General features: G+C 37.5%; 1 protein-coding gene across 2 annotated transcripts in view; it reads right to left on the minus strand.

Moving 5' to 3' along the window:
- Nucleotides 1–349: 349 nt before the first annotated feature.
- Nucleotides 350–21,568, minus strand: part of PRKD1 (protein kinase D1) — a 334,650-nt gene continuing 313,431 nt past the window's right edge. The window contains exons 17-18 of one of the 2 annotated variants that reach the window (XM_027110974.1): nucleotides 2,157–2,242; nucleotides 350–1,339 (exon numbers count right to left, since the gene is read on the minus strand). In XM_027110974.1, the coding sequence (XP_026966775.1) occupies nucleotides 1,121–1,339; nucleotides 2,157–2,242 (305 nt within the window). In that variant the 3' untranslated portion in view covers nucleotides 350–1,120. The remainder of the gene's footprint in view (nucleotides 1,340–2,156; nucleotides 2,243–21,568) is intronic. The other variant, XM_027110976.1, reaches the window with a different exon arrangement.

Here is a 21,568-nt window from a genome sequence, read left to right on the forward strand (position 1 = left end):
GTTCACCTCAGAATCTTCTTTTTTAGAAAGAAATTATTAGAGCCATTATTCTAATAAATCAGGAGGCTACATTGAGATTGCTGTTTGTAATATTCTTATGTCTCCAAGTATTCTGTTTGACTTTGGTCATTCTTCTCCTTTCTACTGGAAACTAGATGACATGCAAGATAGAAAGGTTTCAGTATACTTGGAAACATACTTTTGTGGCTGCAGACTAGACAAAGCTAAGTTCTAGGCCCTGAGACTTTCTCTGGTCTTTTTGAGCAGATACCCCTGCTCTTACTTGGCCAGAGAACATTAGCATGGATCACAAATGAAAATAATTCAGTCGGATGGACACATATTTTGCCAAGAATATTTATTTGTTATTGTTGAAAAATACACATAGGCAAAAGGTTGCTTAGCTGCTGATTTTCCATAGTACAGCAGGGTATTGTAAGAAAGGGGAAAATAAACCTGTTCTATACATGGCAGTTACATTTCTAAGGCATTTAGGCTTAAAAAGTAGTAGGTGCACCTAGGCCCATTTACTTGAGTTTAAATATACTGAGGCACACCAGGCAGGCAAAGGATTTGAAACTATACAGTAAAACTCTTTCATGCATTTGTGTCTTAGGATTGCATATCCATCCCCCCGAGCCCCCAGTCCCCGTCATTCGTTTTTTCCACATGAGTTTTGGAGTTGTTCATAGAACACTGGTAATAATCTACTCTTCAAGAGTTTGCTTATAGTGACAACACCAGTGGGACACACAGAACAGAACTACTTCATGGACAGGTTCTGTAGACTCTTACCAAATTGAGGCTCCAGTAAGAAAAACACCGATTTGCAAAGGCACAGTGGAGACAGGTTTAATGCATTAAATATAACATGAATCATTCACAATAACAAGTTTAGTGTTTCAGCGAACTTTGGTTAATACAACACAGTTGGTCACACAAAATACAAATGCTTCTGTTGATCTGTCTTGGCAACTCAGATACATCAACAGTGCTAACAGTTTAACAGCTTTGTTCTCATCTGACAGAAAATAATGGCAGTTCTGCAAGGCAAATGTTAAACCTGACCGTATGTATTTATTAATTCCACAGTGTTTTGACAGATTATAGGGGATGGAACTCAGAGGATGCTGACACGCTCACTGAGGGCTTTCATCTCTGTTTCTTCGGTCTCAGGACTGTCACTGTGGCCAGTGCTTGGATCGATCAGGTGTGTGGGGTACTTCAGCCCCTGCTCGCCTGCGTACTGCTCCCACCTTGAGTCATCACTCTCATGGGTGATGTAGCGTTCCCCGATTTTGCATTCCAGCTCTCGTAAATCTAACCAGGTCTGATAATCCTGAGGAAGAAATTGCAAAATATTACCATAGATATGATTAAAACTCATTAAAACACTCTTTCATTGTTGTCAGCTCCCACAACATATATGTTACCCTTTTTTCTTCCACTCGCACCGTGCTATGTCTTTCATCAGGCACCCTGAGGTGACAGCATCAGCACCAAAGCCATCCTATTTACCTAAACTTTGCAAATGCATACTGTTTATAGGATATCAGGCATCAGAAGGTGGGCAATTAATATTTGCAGTCAAACAAAGCAGAATGTTGGTATTCCTTTGGAATTTAATGCCTACAAATAATCCTTCAGTATTGCAGAGGATCGTTTTTCTAAACTTCTAAGTTCAGTGTGAAAATAAAATATTTAAGAGAGAACAAACACATGCATATGCTTTATATCTACCATGCATTTCTTTTACAAGTATTGCCTTGGATTTAAATATACAGCTTCCAAACACGTACAGTGCATAACCAGGTGGGCGTCTACTTGGATATTTATTAGGATTACACATACACATGCCTTTGAAATCTGGTCCTTGGAGTTTCATTATGACCCTTCTTTTTTTGTCTTTTGTTTTTGGTGTGTGTGTCTGTGTGTGGTATGGTGTGTTTCTCCCTTATCCAACCTTCCTGGTAGAGAAAGAGGTTTAGAAATACTAAATTGTTATTAAATCCTATGAAGTGGCATGCATTTTGGCAAACAAACTGGTATTATAATTATACTTTAAAAAATGACAAAAGATTTTTATATATAGTATCAGAATCTTAAATATTTAGAAGCTTATTCAACTGAGAAAAGAGCCAGTGATTGATTTTTACCTGTAACCAAGGGTGACTCAAGGTCTTATCCACGCTATAGCGCTTTCTCATTTTTACTTGCAGCAAGTTATTGATAAGATCAATGGCTGAAAAAAATTTTTATTGGTAAAAATAGATGACATATCTGGAACATATGCATAATTCATTTATAGTTTATTCCACATCTGCTATTTCACACAGTTAAATGCAACACAGTGATAATAGACACTAGAACCTGAAGAAAATTCCCCTTGAGAATTCTAAAACCTTGGCCTTAATTTAATTTTAGATGCAAAAAAATGAATTGGAAATAATTGTAGAGGAAGGAGTATGAGTCCTTTGTGAGTATGATGTGAATTTCTCTTAGTCTAGTTTCTAATACATTTTTCTGAAGTAGGAGTTTTGTTCAAATATACATCATTTAAATATGTGTTGCACTAATGGCAGGATAAAACTAATATTCAAGAGAAAGCATTTACTAATTTTGTTACAAAATGTGTTTAAAGTTTGAATACACATAATGGGCTCCGTAGTCTTGAATTAAGTGACAGACATCTGGACACTACATTTAAAAGGAAGAAAATAAAGCATAACCATGGGCCATGACTCATGATAAATTTAGAGCCTAAAAACCAATGGCCCAGTGGTGAAACACTTTTGTCTCTTTCTCTTTACTTTTAAAAATAACCCATGGGGCTTCCCTGGTGGCGCAGTGGTTGAGAGTCCGCCTGCCGATGCGGGGGACTCGGGTTCGTGCCCTGGTTCGGGAGGATCCCGCGTGCCGCGGGGCGGCTGGGCCCGTGAGCCATGGCCTCTGGGCCTGTGCGTCCGGGGCCTGTGCTCCACAACGGGAGAGGCCGCTGTGGTGAGAGGCCCGCATACTGCAAACAAAAAACAAAACAAACAAACAAAAAAACCCATGAATTGGAATTATATCGGCCTTCCTTGCTTTCATAGGGAAGACAGGTAATCAACTTGTCTAACAAGAATTCTTCTAAGAGGTTAGAATCACAAACCATCCAGCCTCATACTCTGCCTCTGACTGGGACTTCAACAGAATGTAATTTAGGGAAAAAAGCGATTCTTCTAGTTATCTAGTCTACAAATCATCTTACCCAGAGTACCATGTAACAGAGTTCTCACTCACCTTTCTGAAAACTATTATTTTCAGCCTATACCCTTAATTGTTCACTATTTATTCAATTCATTACCTCATGCTTCCCATTCATTCTTGTAATGACTTCCCATTTCTTTCTTTCCTGTTAGCATTTTCTTCCCAAAAAGAACTTAGTGAAATCTGCCAAACTAATGAAAGCATTCACATTCCACCAGAGTCCATTCCCTCCCTTAATCAACCCTGGTCATTAAGATTCTTGAGAGATGGATCTTTCTATCAAAAACCTTTAACAGGTATCTGATAAAGATGCAAATTAACTCCCCAACTTCCTCAACCATCAAGTCCTGAATGAGGGGGCTTTGACTCCATTGTTTGGTCTACATCAGTCTGTGTGGATCTGAAAATACAGTGTCACAGGAGTCCTGAGGCCACCTGGAACAAAGATCACTTTATTCCCTCAGAATGAATCAGAATCCTTCTCGTTATCAGGCAAAGAGAAACGATTTTTACAGGCTTTTGGTAATCTAGAATTGTATCACTTTGATACTAATATTCCAAGTATTTGCCTGCATGGAAGGACCGTAGAATCAAACATCTAAGAATTGCTTGATTGGAGAAAGTAAATGTAATAGCACATATTTAAATGCTGTCTATGCCCCTACACCCTTGCCTTCGCTAGGATACCTTAGGAAACACAGTATTTAGTACAATTTCAAATTCCAAGCATGTGTTCTCAGAGGGCTTTTGAAAGTATAGTTCTCTCAGTGAACTGTGTATTGGGCATGGGCTTTAAAACATCCATTCACATGATTTACTCACTGGTGTGTAAAGTGCACCTTCCATTCTTGCTGCTGTGAAGTCACACAGCAAAAATGGAGAATAAGGGGAGACGGGAGAATGCATGTGCTACCGTAAGCATGCCACAGCATTATGCTTCCTCATACACTGCAGGGAATAAAGACATGTTATTAATTCACTCCTTCTGCTTTGAATTCTATAATTAGGAAGGTAGGAGTACAGCAACTCGACAAAAAGTCTGGTTTGTGCCCAAATGGGCCCCAACAGTGAATCACACTGCCTAATGGGGAAGGAAGTACGGCCAGGGGAGAAACTAGATGTGTCTGAAGGGAATGGAATATGTGAAGATGAAAAAATTGCTCTGCTGAATGAAGCATATAATCACAAGTCTCACTACAGCCACAGTACACAGCTGACCTGAATAAGCACAGCAAGCCAATGACAAGTACCTCCGAGAGAAAATAGTTTAGGACCTAAGGAGAGAATTAGCGGGAGTGTGTGTGTGGGGGTGGGTGTATCTGTGTATTTATAAATATATTTCATGGCTCTTGATAGCAGAAAACAGAAATAATTAACTATTAAATGTTGGACACTGTATTTTAATATTGGGAACCCGGTGTTACTGAGAAAATAGGTTCATCATAGTGTTTGAGAGTTCCATTCTACTGGTCACTGTTTCTGGAACTCCTAAAACATCCTTTTCATTAATCAAGGCTCATACAACCCAGCATTAAATATACCATCCAAAATGCCTTTCACTAAGCTCACTTTTAAAAAGAGAGTCTGTTGTTTTTTTTTTTTTACAATATTCTTTATATTGACCATGTATGTATCACATATACGTATCATTCATTTATCTGTTCATTCACCAAATATTCCTTAAGGAATTACTGTTGGCAATGACATTGGGAATAAAAAAGGTAATGATAAAGCCCTGAAAAGCTCCCAATCTAATTGCAAAGGCAAAATATGCACACGTGTGTGCGCACACACACGCACACACACACACACACACATATAACATGACAAAATGCACCATTTACTCAGCAATGGGAGAGACCACAGCAGTGAGAGGCCCACGTACCGCAAAAAAAAAAAAAAAAAATGCACCATTTAAAATCTTTGACCTTTAATTACTATCCTACTCAAAGAAAAAAATGTTTTCTTTAGCACTCCCTAAATATAACTAGCTAGGGTCCTAGTGACTAACTGCAGTAGTCCAATCTATTTCACATCTCAACGGTGTTGCAGGATACCAGTGACAAGAATTCTTTTCTCCTATGTTGTGCCCAAAGTTGTCTTTTTATAACTTACCCACATTAATCCTATTTATGTTGTAGAGGCAATGGAGAACTTGACTATTCTATATGACAGCTTTTTATGTTCACTAGCTCTTTTTCAATGTCCCTGTTCACAATGGACCAGAATTTTCCTCACAATTAACTGACACCTTAATTGTGATATTATTCATATAGCCTAGGATGGAAGGTTTTGCTTTTTAAAAAAAAATTCACATTCATATTCTTAGGTACTCCTAACAAACATATGAAAGTAGTTACTTTTTTTTTTTTTTTTGCGGTTCGCGGGCCTCTCCCGCCGCGGAGCACAGGCCCCGGACGCGCAGGCTCAGCGGCCATGGCTCACGGGCCCAGCCGCTCCGTGGCATGTGAGATCTTCCCGGACCAGGGCACGAACCCGCGTCCCCTGCATCGGCAGGCGGACTCTCAACCACTGCGCCACCAGGGAAGCTCCAGTAGTTACTATTTTAATCTCTATTTTATATAAAAGGAAAAACTGAAACTTCAAAAGGTCACATAACTTGGTCGAAGTCAGACAGTTCCCAGGTAACAGTTGAGGTTGAAACCCAGGGTAACTGGCTCCAAAGCCCATGCTCTTAAATACTGTGGCATGCAGTAGCCACATCATACCATTAACTCATTATTATTAACCGATAATAATCTCAAAAACTAATTAAATTTAGAAAATTTCCAATAATGAACATTAAATTCTTCTTAGTCATGTTTCCACCATACTTTTATGTACATAAGTGCCTGGATTGATCTATCTATCTATCTATCTATCTATCTATCTATCTATCTATCTATCTTTGTGACCTTAGCTCAACATTGCAGCAAAGACTATTCTGAATGTGATGTGATCTCTCCTATCGAAGGGACTAATCCTCTAGCTTTCCACCACTTCCCAACTGAGTAAGCCTATCTGCTGTGTATTAATCAAATTACTAGGAACCTTTTTTCAGGATAAGGCTTAAACATAGGACTTGATGACTCTCCAAAAGATTACACGTCCAACTGCCATGCCTATTACTTATTCTTTGAACACACTCATAAATGAGCAATATTTCATCCTAGGAGTATCCCATTCAGTCCATATGTTATCATCTTCTCCAAAGGCTACTGTGGGAGATTTTTTTCTAATGTTTTATTATAGTTAAGAAACATAAGTCCTTGGTATTACTCATTCTACCTATCTGGCAGTAGGTATCTTATTGAAAAAGAATGCAATTATTCTGGAGTAATAGATTCTAAGTAAACTAATATTGACTAGTATTGGTTTTTAGCCATTTCCTTCTCAGTACCAGGATTTGTTTCTAAATATCTGCAAACTATTCATTTAATCATTCATTCTAGGATTTTGACAAGGACAAATATTAAGCTTCTTCTTGAATGATTAGAGAATCCATTCTTTCCCCCTTTTAGAAATTCAGAAAACCCTGGCCTGTCTTAAGTATTCTGGTATCTCTCTCATTTTATCCATGATTTACTAATTACCCACAATGGCTCTAGGAGCACCTCTGTTAGCCTCTTCAATATGCAGTAAGTCCTGTTCTGAACATCAGTCATAGTTTATAGCTGCCATTGAGTGTACTCTTGTGATACCACTATTTCCCCCCTAGGTACTAGCTCCCAGCTGAGACTGCTATGGGTAACCCTCAAATGTAAAGGATCCAAGTTAAGGGAGGAAGGAAGCCAATAGCAAAGGAGCAAAAAGACTAGTAAAACTGGAGTAGCTACAGCGGTCCCAAGAGAGTCAACAATCAGGAAAAAATTCCAAATGGGATCTCAACTCCAGTTCCAAAACTCAAATCAAGACTCAGAATTCTGACCTAGAGGGAATCTGACAGGGTTTGTCTTTGAAACTGCAGGGTGGCTGGGGGCGGAGAAAGAGAGACAATGGGAAAGACACATATGAAACTGGGCCATTCTGTGAACTTCTTTCAAAAACAAAGCAAAGGAGAAAGGGACGGTGGTCTGGCTGTGGGAAAAAGGAAAGTAAGGAAGGGGACTGCAGCAGAATGGGAAGTCAGAAGGAAAGGTGACATGCTGGCATGTCAGCAGAACAGGATACTAGCACCCAAGGCGGAAACTAGAAGGATACAGAAACTCCAGGTTCCCTGGAGCACCAGGAAGATCTGGAGCCCCAGGATAAAGAGATATTTGGGGAAGCAGAGATTGCCGCAAATTCCTGGTACCCCATACTTCCTTCCATAAATATAGCAAAATGTACATATCCCAATACCTGCCTTTCATGAGGTCAAGGTTTATTGCTACACAGTGCTGGATTCTCCAGTTTGGGGCAATAAGCAGATGTAATTTAAAACAGCTGTCGTTGTACCTAGGGCCAAAGCTGTGCAGGAAAATCCTCCATTCTCTGAGTTATATTATTTGTTTCACACCCTCCTTCCCTTATTCTCTCAATTTGAAGAGCCGCTTCTCCACCCCCAAAGAAAACAGGAGCAAAATAGGCAGTGGTTAGTTCCTCCTTCTCTTTGCAGTAAATATGATGGCAACTTTTTCAGAGAGTGGTAGGATTATTTTCTGATTCTACTTGCCCATTTACTCTGAGAGTTAGCCTTTCTAATATTATTCTGAGAGTTCTGTTCTCTTATTCATCCTAAAACTCAATCCCTTCCTTCCATATTTTTAATAAATGGTCTTAAGGCTGAGCTCTCTGAGCACCTCAAATAGCTACATTCGGGCAATGTGAGAAGTCTTTCCTTTTTCTTTCTTATTAGAAAATTTTAAACAATTGTATGGTTCAGATTTTTATTTTAAAGAATCCCCTCTCTCATAAGAGTTTTGTGTTTTCTAAAATGTCTCTGGCCATGGATTCATATTAATGTTTCCTATAAATTAAAATAAGAGCAAAGAAAATCTGTTTTATGACGCTTAATGTTTCTTTTTTGCTACAACAAATTCTTGGCTAACAAAGTTACTTTTCCCCTAACTTCCTGTACAGCAATTTCTCTTGCTGTTGCCCCATCAGCTGAGAGACTGAAATGTCAGGAAAGCGAAGAGAAAATTTTATCAAACTTTTTTTTTTTTTTACCAGAATGGGACTTTCAGCAGATGTTGGGATAGCTGAAGTTCTGCATAAGTATATATGAACAAAAACAAAATTAAATGGTATACGCAGGTGCTGAGGGCTTTATGTTTTAATATGAAAAGAAACGTTCCATCAGTGTTAATTGTATGGATTCTATTTTCTTAGGGTGTCAAAATTCAGAATCATCTTTGCAATTGTGGAAACTATATTGCAGTCATTCTCCATTTCAAAGCAAATACCATGTGTATGGACAATAGGTTCTTAGTATGCAGAAGGGACATTTGCATGTGTCATAGCTATGGCTAAACTAAACAGCATCCAAAGCTTGGAGAAAATCCTACAGAAAGAATGGAACTGGACATATGTGAAGACATAATAGGACCCTCAGGTCACACCTCTCAGTCATCTTCCATTTTTCATCTCTTTTTGGCCGACAGGCTTGCAGGATCTTAGTTCTCCGATCGGATGGAACTTGGGCCCCTGCAGTGAAAGCACCGAGTCTTAACCCCTGGAAATTCCCTCATTCCCCATCTTTCATTTTAGGTACCTGCCTGTCCCCCCATTCTCCCCACTAGATTTTAGCTCTTTTAAGGTCCCACAGATTGTGTATTCATTTTTGCACAATTTCATAAATATGTAAAATCAAATGCATCATTTAATGTATTAGGAAAATGCTTGCTAAATAGCATTTGATAGATTGAATACATTAATTAGAAATTTAAATATCCATTTTCTCAGCTCTATGTTTTAATATCCATATTATGTGCATATAGTTTGTATATTTTGGCTAAAAATACTCCTGGATGGTAGGACATCACACGTCTACAAACGGATCACAGTATCAATGACTTTCATCAGAAAATCAGAATAATGCTGAGAGGATCTGCAATACAGATCACATTTACTTTACAATGTTTATTTGACACAAGAGAAATTATCTGTGAAACCCTGGGGCTGACCTGTTTTGTCCAGACACGGTAGTTTAGAAAAAATTGTTTTTTCCGGTACTGTCTTTCGTCCAGCTGCAAATTATTGAGGTACAAATTTTCAAATTAGAAACCAGGTCAGAACTATCACTCTAGTGATGGAGTCTTCATCTGTCACTACTGAGCTCCTTGTTTGCTTTTTTCCCTTTCCATTCTGCTTCACTGCCTGTCACCCTGTAGGCTCAGTACTTCTCCCTTTGGCTTGATTCATGCTGAAGGTAAGTTATGTGTTTATTTAAAAAATCGTTTTGCAACCCTTCACATTCCAGCTCTCAACCCAGCAAGCTGTTGCCCGGCAACACTAAGTGGGACGCTCCTCTCAGGGGCTGAAACCAGAGGCTGCCGGCAGCAAACAAGGGCGCTGGGAATCATCATCTCACTCGTTCCTGAGTCAATTACCGCAATCCAATGAAGTGCAAGACCTTTAGAGGCTCAAGCAGGGTCTTTCCTTTCCCAGTTCTTTCCTCTGTAGAAAGTTATTCTATCATTGGGTAGTCCTTTGCTTTACATTCAGTTTAATTTCCGCCTGAAGACTAGAAAGACAATCTTGGAAATCATGAATTGTTTAAACACAGCATACAGCAGCCCCCAAACTGATGCCAAATTGATTCAAAATTTAAAGTCTAAATTAAAATATATTTATATTAGTTTAATGAAGTTTGGGGTGAATTTTTTTTTTCATTTTCACTTTGGAGGGGTTTCTGGTTTTTTTTTTTTTTTTTTTTTTTATGCTGATACGCAAGCCAAAGGTCAAGTGAAAAAATTGTTAGGGGCCTCCAGGTGTCGGTAGTTTTAGAAGCACCTCAGGTGTTTCTAATATGTGCTCCTAGGGTTGAGAAAGGCTGTGCTAAGCAGTGCGTTTCAGATTTTTACACCCATATGAATAATCTAGGGATCTTAAACTGTATATTCTGATTAGGTAGGTCTGGGGAGGAGCCTGAGAGTCCCAGGTGGAACCTTAGACCACATTTTGAATAGCAAAGGACTAGGGGTATGAGAACATTGAAAGTAGTTAAAAACTGGTTTAATGTTGTTCAAAGGGCCCCAGAATAGATGGATATAAACATAGAGAAGGCCCCATCTTGTTCAGTATTCTGGAACGAAGACAATAGAAAGGTTTCAGGATAGCTTCTACTCAGAGGATGCTGACAGGAAGAGCAAACAAGTTGGATTACACAAATAAGTTCCAAGATAGCTATATACATATAGAGCTATACTGGTAAGATAACATTTAACAGGGACAAATGAAACAGGGTCCTCTATTTAGCTACCCCCCACCCCGAAACCAAACCAGTCTAAGTACAGAATTGAAAAATGTGGCCTATCAACAACATTTATAAGAAAAAATTCAGGGTCCTAAATGCACAGTAAACTCAACATGAGTCTACATTTTATACCTAAATCAAGTGTTATTTTATGCCATGCTAGAAGAAATGTGTTCTTTATAATGAAGGAATGGTGGATTCACGTTACTCTCAGGCTCACTGAACCTTGAGTCAGAACAGTTTTGAGGTTTGATTTAAAGAGAACATAGGGCTCCCTTGGTGGCACAGTGGTTGAGAGTCCGCCTGCTGATGCGGGGGGCATGGGTTCCTGCCCCGGTCTGGGAGGATCCCACATGCCACGTAGCGGCTGGGCCCGTGAGCCGTGGCCACTGGGCCTGCGCATCCGGAGCCTGTGCTCTGCCACAGGAGAGGCCATGGCAGTGAGAGGCCCGCAAACCGCAAAATAAATAAATAAATAAAAAGAACATAGAGAGGGGAGTGTCTGGACCAGAGTGAACAGGTGGTTAAAGAAAAAACTCACTGCCCAGGAGAAGAGAAAGCTTGGGGTGACATGATGGCTGTTTTCAAACCTCTGAGATAAGCTTTTATTTGGAAAAAGGATTGGGTTTGTTTCTACCGGTGGGTAAAAACCCAGAGACATTTTGTTCATTGTGCTAGGCTCAAACTGAGAAGAAACAGGGCTCCTCATGAAATTGTACATTTTCTATTACAGTAGCAACATAAGAGTATTCTGGATAATTGCTCAGTGGATTGGTATTGTGGAGCAGTACAGGGATAGGATATTTAATATTCTGTATTTTGAAATATTATTCTGTGTTGTTATTGTGAAAGAAAGCAAATTTACAGAATATTTAACATTTGTTGTTCCTATATCCTGACATCTCCACATATATTTAGATGTCACATTTCAACTCAACTAGGATGTACATTCAGAAGTGAGATTTTATTTTTATTATTGGGATATATAGGAAACATTTCAGTTTGGAGCACAAATAGCCAATTTTTGAGCACTTATAATGCCAATGTTCTGGCTAAAACTTCTTCAGATCAGTTTCTCTCTACAAATTATCATTTTTTAAGAAAAAAATCTCATTATATTTTATTTGCTATCAAAGGTTCCTTACCTGGTGGGACACCTTTTCAGATATTAACTCATTTGGATTTTGAAATATGTATGTGTGTGTATGTATATAAACACATACACACATACATATATTTAAAAATTCACTCTACTAAGTAGATATCATTTAAACCACTGTATGTCTTTGGCTCATAATTTTAAAGTTCCTTATTACTGAACAAAAAGTATACTCTTTTTCAAAAAAATTAAATGCAAGTAATCCTAGAATTTCAAATAGAGGTTGTTTAAAATGTTAAAACCCAGTGGAAGTTGTGACCCACATCAGTCACTATAGTTTATCAATCATGATAGAATCTCATGGTACCCAGTCCAGCATTTTTAAGTACTTTACTGCCTAGTCCCCTTGCATCTCCTCCATGCTGTTATGTCTGACAGTGGTGCTAATATGTTGACAAATCAATCTATTCATTAATATTCAGCAGGCTTGCTGGATCTGCAAGGCTCATAAACTGTTACAAACACAGTTTAATTTTTAAATGACAATTGTCTTTCTTTTGTTTCTCATACCATTGGATTTCTGGGTCTCATCTACCCGAGGCTTATTTTCAATAGGGTTATTTTTTGTTTTGAACAATATGTAGTGAAAGAGGGACCTACAGCTGGTTCCTTTTCATGGCAAAGTGCTACTTCCAACTTAAGTGTTTAGCGTTCTGGAACACTGTTGGATTTTGAAAACATACCATGTGGTAATGGTGCTAGGCTTTTATTTAGCTTTGCTTTGTGTTTGTACTGGCTGTATTTTTCATCTCCAATTTCTGGGGGAAAAACGCACTTGTGACCAATTTTATTTGAATTTACCACATTGAATGGCAAAAAAAAAATAGCTTTTAAAATAAAATTTAGATGCTTGGATAAATTTAGTGGTATATTATTATAGCCATTCTATGCCTTGGGATGCCATATATTCTGCACTGAACATAAATGTCAGCAGAGGATTGAGACCAAATGGAAGAATAAACTACAGCTGCACTTATCAGGGGAAAGAAGCAGCAGAAATATTACCATTGAGACTGTTGGATCGTGCAGTGGAAAAAAACCTGTGTCACGGGTGCACCATCCCAAGTTGATAATTTTGAACTAAAGATAAGTTATAGGAATAATGCAAGGGCATTTCCTTTTCTTTTTTTTTTTCCTTTTCACATATGTCAAGGCTTCATGTCTGATCTTAATTCTTGATTATATCAACTAACCATGTGACTCTGAAGCTGAGCAGTGACAACACAGCAGGTGAGATGAGAATAGGTGCTTCTTCAGACTTCACTTGCAAGCACAGAAAATGATCTCTGTCTGTGGGGGTCGTGGGCTCTTTGTGAGACAATTTCTGAGGTTGCCTCTGTGTTGATTACTGCCTGCTTGCCTCCCTAATGGCATATAAAAGAATATCAAAACTCAGAAGGAAAAAATAGTAATTTATCCAGTGATCATCATGGTCTATCACTAACCTTCCTCAAATTTACTGTGTATCTCTAATTGAACACATCAATTCAATCTGATGATGGAAGTGTACTTTTACTCTAACAGAGGCTTTCCCATCACTGCAGGTTTGTCATCATTCTCCTAGTAGGATGATTTGCACTGAAGCAAATTATATTTCACCTTATTAGCTATATAACCCACCTCACATGGTTACCTGTGTCATCTCTCTTCTCCTTCTAAGAATAAACTCTTGGGTAAAAAATGCTGTATAAAAAAGCCATTTATAAAATAGAATAATTTAAGATGTGTTAGGATCTTGATCAACTGAAGGAATGTAGAAAAAGAGAATTAATTTGACTCTCACACTTGCAAATTCTCCTTTGTGTGGGCAAAGCAGGTTTAGAGATTTAAGATTACATCTTCTTCATCTGCTCAGTCACCATGCAAGAATTGGTATTATAGAAAAGGAACTATAACCCTCTAACTCTCCAGTAATATTCACATATAAAATAGTATATATATATATGTGTGTATATATATAGGTAGATACAGATACATAGATAGAGTTTGTACATTTAACATGATAGACAACTTTTAGACCAGGTGTGCAAGAATTTAAGTCACACAAAAGGTTGTACTCCACTTATTCCTGGAACTTTCTTGCACTTTTGTTCCTTATTATTATTTTTTACAAAAGTGTCATATGCACCTGGTAAAAGATCTAAATCAATCAGTAGGAAGAGTTCAAATTGAAAGATAAAACCTCATATCTCATTATTAAACCTCTTTTAACTATGTAAAAAATTTCTTCTGATTACCTCTACACCTTAAAAAAATATGTGCAGTATCATTTATGCTTGATTCACTAACTTTAAGCTATTCAGAGTATGGATGAATGCCAGTCTGTGAAATGTTTATTAGTTTACAATGAGATAAGTATAGAAAGTGAGACTAAGTCTTTGGAAACTTTCACAGCATTTTGACATTGCTGTCACATTTTTATTATATTTCACAAAGTACTGATCCATATGTTTGGAAATTAAAATAAAATAAAACTGGTCCTTTATCACATAGTTTGAGAAGAACCACCTTAAAAACAAAACAAAATAAAACACTGATTCTCTTCCATTAAGGACAATGAATCATTCATTTCAGCTTTTTCTACCTCATTGTCCTCCTTTATGCAATTAATTTAGTTACATTAATGTACTGGCTACCGTTGTAATTTAGAACAGTGCCTGGTGCACAACACAGGATATATATATATATATAAATATATATATATATATATATATACACACACACATATGTATATATAAAACATTTATTCAAAAGGATTAACTCTATGATTAAATCGTATACTAAATCATGCATGTGAATGTACTGGGCTGGCCAAAAAGTTCATTCGGCATTTTCCGTACAATCTTACGGGAAAACCCAAATGAACCTTTTGGCCAACACAATACATAAACCAATCCATTCACCTCGGCAGAATCGGATATCAACTCTGTGCAAGTTACAGCTCTTACAGCTCCTTTCACCTCTTCTCTGTCCTCCTTTCCAGTGTGAAAGAAGTTTCACTATTTACACATCCTTTTGCATAATTATAATGAAGTCAGATACGCTTGGTCTAAAGGTTTTCTATAATTTAAAATTAATAAGCAATATGTGGAATAATTTATATATAACTATTATGAACTATAGGATTATAACTCATACCCCCTATAGTCTATAACCTATAACCCTACAACCTGTAACATCAAATTTCTACACCTATGCCCACTCAAAGGAGAATTTTCAAGTGTTAAAAGGATTCTCTCTTCCTATATTCCCTTAATCGCTCAAAATCATGACACACGTTAGTTTCTTCTTTATTACACATAACTTTATTACACAAATTTTTGCATTTCCTGGAGTTTCTTTTTTCTTCTTTCATCTTGACGTAGGAAGCTTGTCAAGAAGCTTTTTCTTATTTTTTTCTTACTATTTTCATGCAAGTCTATATTGAAATACATTCAACATTTGGAACAAATTACACCTCCTGATATTAAATATCTGATAAAGAAAATGATGTGGATACAAAAAAAATGTTACGAATGAGAGGAATTTTTAGTTCATCTAAATTTGAATATTGGAAACTTACTAAAAATTTTTTGAGAGCACTGTCAGCTGCCAGGTCTTTCTGGGGATCAGGGCTCCCGAGCAGTGTTTTAGAAGGTGTGCTCCATGGACTACTTACAGTCTCAGAGCAAGATGGCAGTTTACGGGGGTGGAGTCTGGGAATCCCCATTATTAACTCGCTCCTCTGATTAACCGCTGGCATGCCAAAGTTAAAAACTGTCTGCTATACATTTAGAACGAGACAATTACAGGTAGTTTAAAACGAGCCATGATCAAGGAGGTTCTTTGGCAAAATTATTAGTAATCCCCTGCCTTGCAAATATTCCTGTGTTCTATTAGGTAGTTTTTCCACTTCCTGTTTCTAAGCTCTACATCCCTGTTTCCTATTTCTTTTCTTTTTTTTTTTTTTTTTTTTTGCGGTACGCGGGCCTCTCACTGTTGTGGCCTCTGCCGTTGCGGAGCACAGGCTCCGGACGCGCAGGCTCAGTGGCCATGGCTCACGGGCCCAGCCGTTCCGCGGCATGTGGGATCTTCCCGGACCAGGGCACGAACCTGCATCCCCTGCATCGGCAGGCGGACTCTCAACCACTGCCCTGATTACCTATTTCTTAAGTTATAGATTGAGTCTTGGTTGCAATTTTCTGTTTTTTTGGCCATGTCCATCCAGGATTCACCCTTATTATGTACTAGATGTGACAAACATGGAGGACAACCTGGCCTATCTCTTGTTATTTTGGAATTGCTAAAAATGCAATGAAAGAAAGGGCATATTGGTACATGATCAAATAAGGTGCAATTCTCTTTAGTTTCATCTGATTATCTAAAAAAACGTTTAAATGACAATGGACTGCCTGTTCCATAAGATGAAGTAAATCTGCCTAATCAAGTAACTATTTGAAAATAGGTGAACAAGTCCTTCCAAGGAACTGAGAAATGTCATAGCCATCCTATGTGCTGAGGACTAAGCTTAACCTAGTATGAGATAAAGCTGGAGGTGAGAGTGAGGCCATGTCTAATTACTGACAGGTAGTAATGGATAAACTGGATGGTCAAATGGCCATCAGATAGTCACAATGATGAAATGAAACAAGGTACAACACACTGCCTTAGAATGAACTGAAATGTTCTCAAACTCCTCCTTTTCCATGATTACCTAAAGTCACCTTTTGTGCAATTATTTGTAATCATATGATTCATTCTGGAGTGTTTTATTGTATACATGCATTTTTATTTAGTTATATATGTATAGCAATATATAATTTATACAAGTATTTAGTTATATATATAACTGTGATTAAATATGTGTTTAGTTACATACATAATTATATGACTGTATGTATAAGTGTAGAACTAAAATATATATATACAGAGAGATCGACTGATCATGTAAAGTGATTGGAAATAGTGTTTAACACATTTAAGGTAATCTAGTTATGTCAATCACTGTGCTAACCACTTTCCAGTGCAATTTCATTTAATACTTAAAGGAATCCAGTGAGTTAGTAACTAGTGTCACTATATTGCAGACAAGAAAACTGAGACCTGAAGGAATAAGTAACTTGGATGAGGTCACCAAGATGCTGAGTGGAGGCAACTCAGGTCTTTATCACAACATGATCCTGTTTCCCTGTCTTTTTAGACATTATTAAAAATTGTGTTGCTACACTAGCTCTAAGCTAGTGAAAACATATTAAAAATTTAATGTGACAGCATGGCTAAATTCATTAGAAAGGATAATCAAGTGGCTGTAAATGCAATGAGTAAGAGCATCTGCCTTGGAGTAGGCTGACAGGATTTGCACCCTAGCCCCACCCAGGGAAGCCACTTAACCTTCTATGTCTGCAGTGCCTCATCTTTAAAATGGAAACAATTATAGTATCTACTCAAAGGTTGGGGACAATTAAATGAGTTCATATATGTAAAGTGTGTAAAGTAGTGCTTGGCTACAGTGCAAAGGTTATAGAAGATTAGTTATTCTTATTTTTTTCTCTCAAAATTTATTTAATTTTACTATTACCATTTTACTTGTAACATTTGCTAAGTTAAATTTTCCCCAATTTTTTTCTCATTTTTCAAGTCATGCTTTAATTCACAAAAAAATCTACTTTTATAACGGACATCTGTTAATGCTTTTGTGTTTGTTTTTAGCCTAGTATCTTTTCCCTGCAGGAACTTCCTCTCTCCAACCTGGAGGGGCTCTCCATCATCCACAGTGCCAATCAGAGCCAGGCTCCTGCAGTGACAGTGTGATTGTTCCCAGGGTATTACAGGATTTAAGGGCAGCCAATCAGTGCCCCTTTCAGAGACTCTACAGCTACTGACAGATAATTATGGTTCCATTCTGAGTCATGTACAATGGGTAGCATGTAAGCCTGGGAGATGCTGGGAGATCACTTTGTACCACATGAAAAGCCCACCTGAGAAGGAAGCCATCATAAAGTAAAGCAGAGGTAAGAGAGAGAAATGTGACACTTGAACTATAGGATCCAGATGAATGGAGTTCACCTTCTGGACTTCCCTAGTTGTGTGAGTCAATAAATTATCTCTGTCTAACTTAGAGATAAGTTTCTATTATTTGCATGCAAGAGTCCTGATTAACTCACTGATAAATTATTAGTAAGCATATCTCTAATGCCAATACTCAGCTTATTATGTTAAGATAGCAAGAATAATTAATGAGTTTAAAATATTCCCTATAGGTTGCTAAATAGCAAGACATTAGAAATAAGCACCCTTTGGTGTGCAACAATGTATGCTGTAAAGAATGGAGAGAAACCAATGATTTCAAGTCCAAGCCCTACCACTGTGTGACCTTAGGCAAATTATTGAACCTTTCTGGTTTCTAACATAGAGACTAAATCAAGTTACTTATTAGAGGATTGCTGTGAGGATCAAATGACACAATGATAGCTCAAGCACTTCAATATATAGTATTATATTTTACGGAGTCCATGTCTACACTAACAGAAAAAAAAAAAGCACGATAAAGGAATTTTCTCTTCCTGACACATCTACGTACGTTACAAAGACCTTACAACTTTCTTTTATCTTTTGCTTTTTCATGCCAAGAAAAAAAGTACAACTAACAATTTTTCTGAAGAACACTTGGGAAATGTGCACATCAGTTTGCATATAATTTCTAAAATTATACAATCAATTCTTGGTTACTCGCCAGAGCAACTGCTTAGCTTAGTGCTCTGCTATCCTTTTCCTAGATCCAAATCCTTGGCTCACCCCACACCTGCGTTCTATAAATGCCTTTCACATCCTTTATCTCTTTCAGTCTCTATTACAACTTCATTATATGGGCAGGAATCATTACCCTGTTTTACAGATGAGAAACTGAAGCTCAGAAAAGGTAAGTGATGGCTAATTAGAATGGCAGGAATACAACATCACAAACTGCTTCACTGCTGATCCTTACCTTTGATTTAGAGTCACTGAGGTGCCTAGATGTTTACTTCCTTGCATCTGGAATTTTAGTCGTTCTGGTGTGGTTTACAGTATCCTGAGACTGAAAATTCACTAATTTCAGTTGTGACCACCCTTGGCCCGATACTAGTTTGCTTGTGTATTCATCAGATCCTACGTGCTTAAAATTATTTGGTACTGGCCCTGTGATAATATCTAATCAGGAAATTATTTGTTCCCAACAAGACAGTGGAATAGAATCTGGGCCAGTAATTACTTTTGTAACACCTCAGCTAATATTATGACATAATTTAATTAGCTTTTCTTTATATTCAATAATACTTCTGTTTGTACACCAGCAGGTAGGTAACTCATTTGCCATCTGAGCTTCATTTAGCAAATAGTACAACTCCTGTGCCTCAAAGGCAAGGATGAGCTAAAAAAAGATACTGAGAAGAGAGGCCAGTTAATCCCCAAACTGATACTTGAGTCATTTAGAAGAAGGAGGTTCTACCTGAGCTGGTTTCCACATCACTTTGTCTGAGTGGCAGGGCATTTTTAGTGCTTAGACATCTATAGCCAAGTAAAATGTGTTCTTTCTGGTCAAATATAAATGCCTCTTGAATAATCCCATGTAATTCCCTCTTTGTAAAACGCTGTATCTCTTCCTTTTCTTTCTTCAGTGACTGGCCTAAGTTCCATCTCCCCTGAAAATGCAATTCTGACTCGTCAAGTCCACAGTGATTCTCCCTCCTCTGAACTTGGAGACCCTGATTTTATACCAAGCTAACAATTCAAGGAAATAAGTGATCATTTTCCCAAGTTCATATAACTCATCTCCCCAACAAACTTTCAAGGGCATTTTATGAAAACTTGAAGGATATTTTATGTTTTGCCCTTTACATTCATATTACTTATGCATGTATACTGTGGTTTCCCAACCAGAGTTTCTTGAGCTATTGATATCTATGCCTCTGGTTTCTATTACTAGTGATAATTAAACATTCATAATCTATAGCTTCTATCTACACAGAAGGCCAGCATATTTCCGAGAGTGGGCATCATTTGTTCCACTACTGCAAGAAAAAAAATTTTTAATGTGAAGGTTATTTTCTTAATGTCCTATTCTTGCATAACAGGAAAATGTATGACTGGCTTTAGAGATATTTCAGATTTGCACTGTGGTAACAACATCAAGTTATCCTACTGGATTTCTAGATTATAGATATCAAACATACCTTTAACTGTATTTAAAGGTAATGTTCCCTGACAAGGTTAGGTCACAAGGTTATTTGATAATTCTCTCCTTTCTGCCTCCTGGATGAGAAAAAGAATTACACTTCCCTTTTTTCTCCTATTGAATTATCCTAAATATTTCATTAATCCTTTGGCTACATGGTAGTTCTTTTTAAGGTCACAGATTCCTTCCAAATATATCCACCTAGCTATGATTTACAACTAATTAAATGATGTTAAAGGTTATTCACAAAATCAAAACTACAATGAGGTATCAACTCACACTCAGAATGGCCATCATCAGAAAGTCTCCAAATAATAAACGCTGGCGAGGTTGTGGACAAAAGGGAACCCTCCAACACTGTTGGTGGGAATGTAAATTGGTGCAGTTACTATGGAAAACAGTGTGGAGGTTCCTCAAAATACCAAAAATAGAGTTCCATATGATCCAGCAATCCCACTCCTGGACGTATACCCAGATAAAACTCTAATTCAAAAAGATACACGCGCCCCTATGTTCACAGCAGCACTATTTACAATAGCCAAGGCATGGAAGCAACGTAAATGGCCACTGAAAGAGGAACGGATAAAGAAGACGTGGTACATATGTACAATGGAATGTTACTCAGCCATCAAGAACAATGCAATATTGCCATTTGCAGCAACATGGATGGACCTAGAGATTATCATACTAAGTGAAGTAAGTCAGACGGAGAAAGACAAATACCATATGATATTACTTAGATGTGGAATCTAAAATACGATACAAATCAACATATCTACAAAACAAAAACAGACTCACAGATATAGAGAACAGACTTGCAGTTGCCAAGGAGGGGAGGGGAGGGAAGGAATGATGGGCGTTTTGGACTAGCAGAGGCAGACAATTATATATAGGGTGGATAAACAATAAGGTCCTACTGTATAGCACAGGGGACTATATTCAATATCCTGTGACAAACCATAATGGAAAAGAATATAAAAACGTATATATATATATATATATAATGTGATATATAGAGATATATAATGTGTATATAGATATATAATGTGTGTGTATATATATATATATATATGTATAGCTGAGTCACTTTGTTGTACAGAGGAAATTAACACAACATTGTAAATCAGCTATATTTCAATACAATTTTTTTAAAAAGGCTGCTGCCAATAGTAACTCAAAGCTCTGATAATAGATGGATCGTGTCATTTAATATGAATGTAGTCTAAGAACTAATTGTCCAAGCAAGTTATACATGCTCTTTTCCAATTTCTGCACCACCACGTGCAATAACAGGTATCAAACAGATGTTTATCTATGAATGTATTTGCCTCTTTAAGTGGTGGAAAATCTCAACAAACTTAGAGCTAGATGTTGCCTGAAAACTAAAAAGGAAGCAGGACCAGTGGTTACAGAATGTACGCTCAGAACATCTGTGTATGAATTCTGGCTCTGCCACTTACTAGCTTTGTGATTTTGCCAAGTGGTTCACTTCTTTTGATTCAGTATTCTCACTTGAAATATAGATATAATAGTTAAAACTATCTTCACATTGTGTGTGTGTGTGTGTGTG

Source organism: Aethalodelphis obliquidens, unplaced genomic scaffold (assembly GCF_003676395.1).
Source record: "Aethalodelphis obliquidens isolate GAN/ISIS:26980383/991018 unplaced genomic scaffold, ASM367639v1 scaffold10, whole genome shotgun sequence".
Taxonomy (NCBI): Eukaryota; Metazoa; Chordata; class Mammalia; order Artiodactyla; family Delphinidae; genus Aethalodelphis; species Aethalodelphis obliquidens.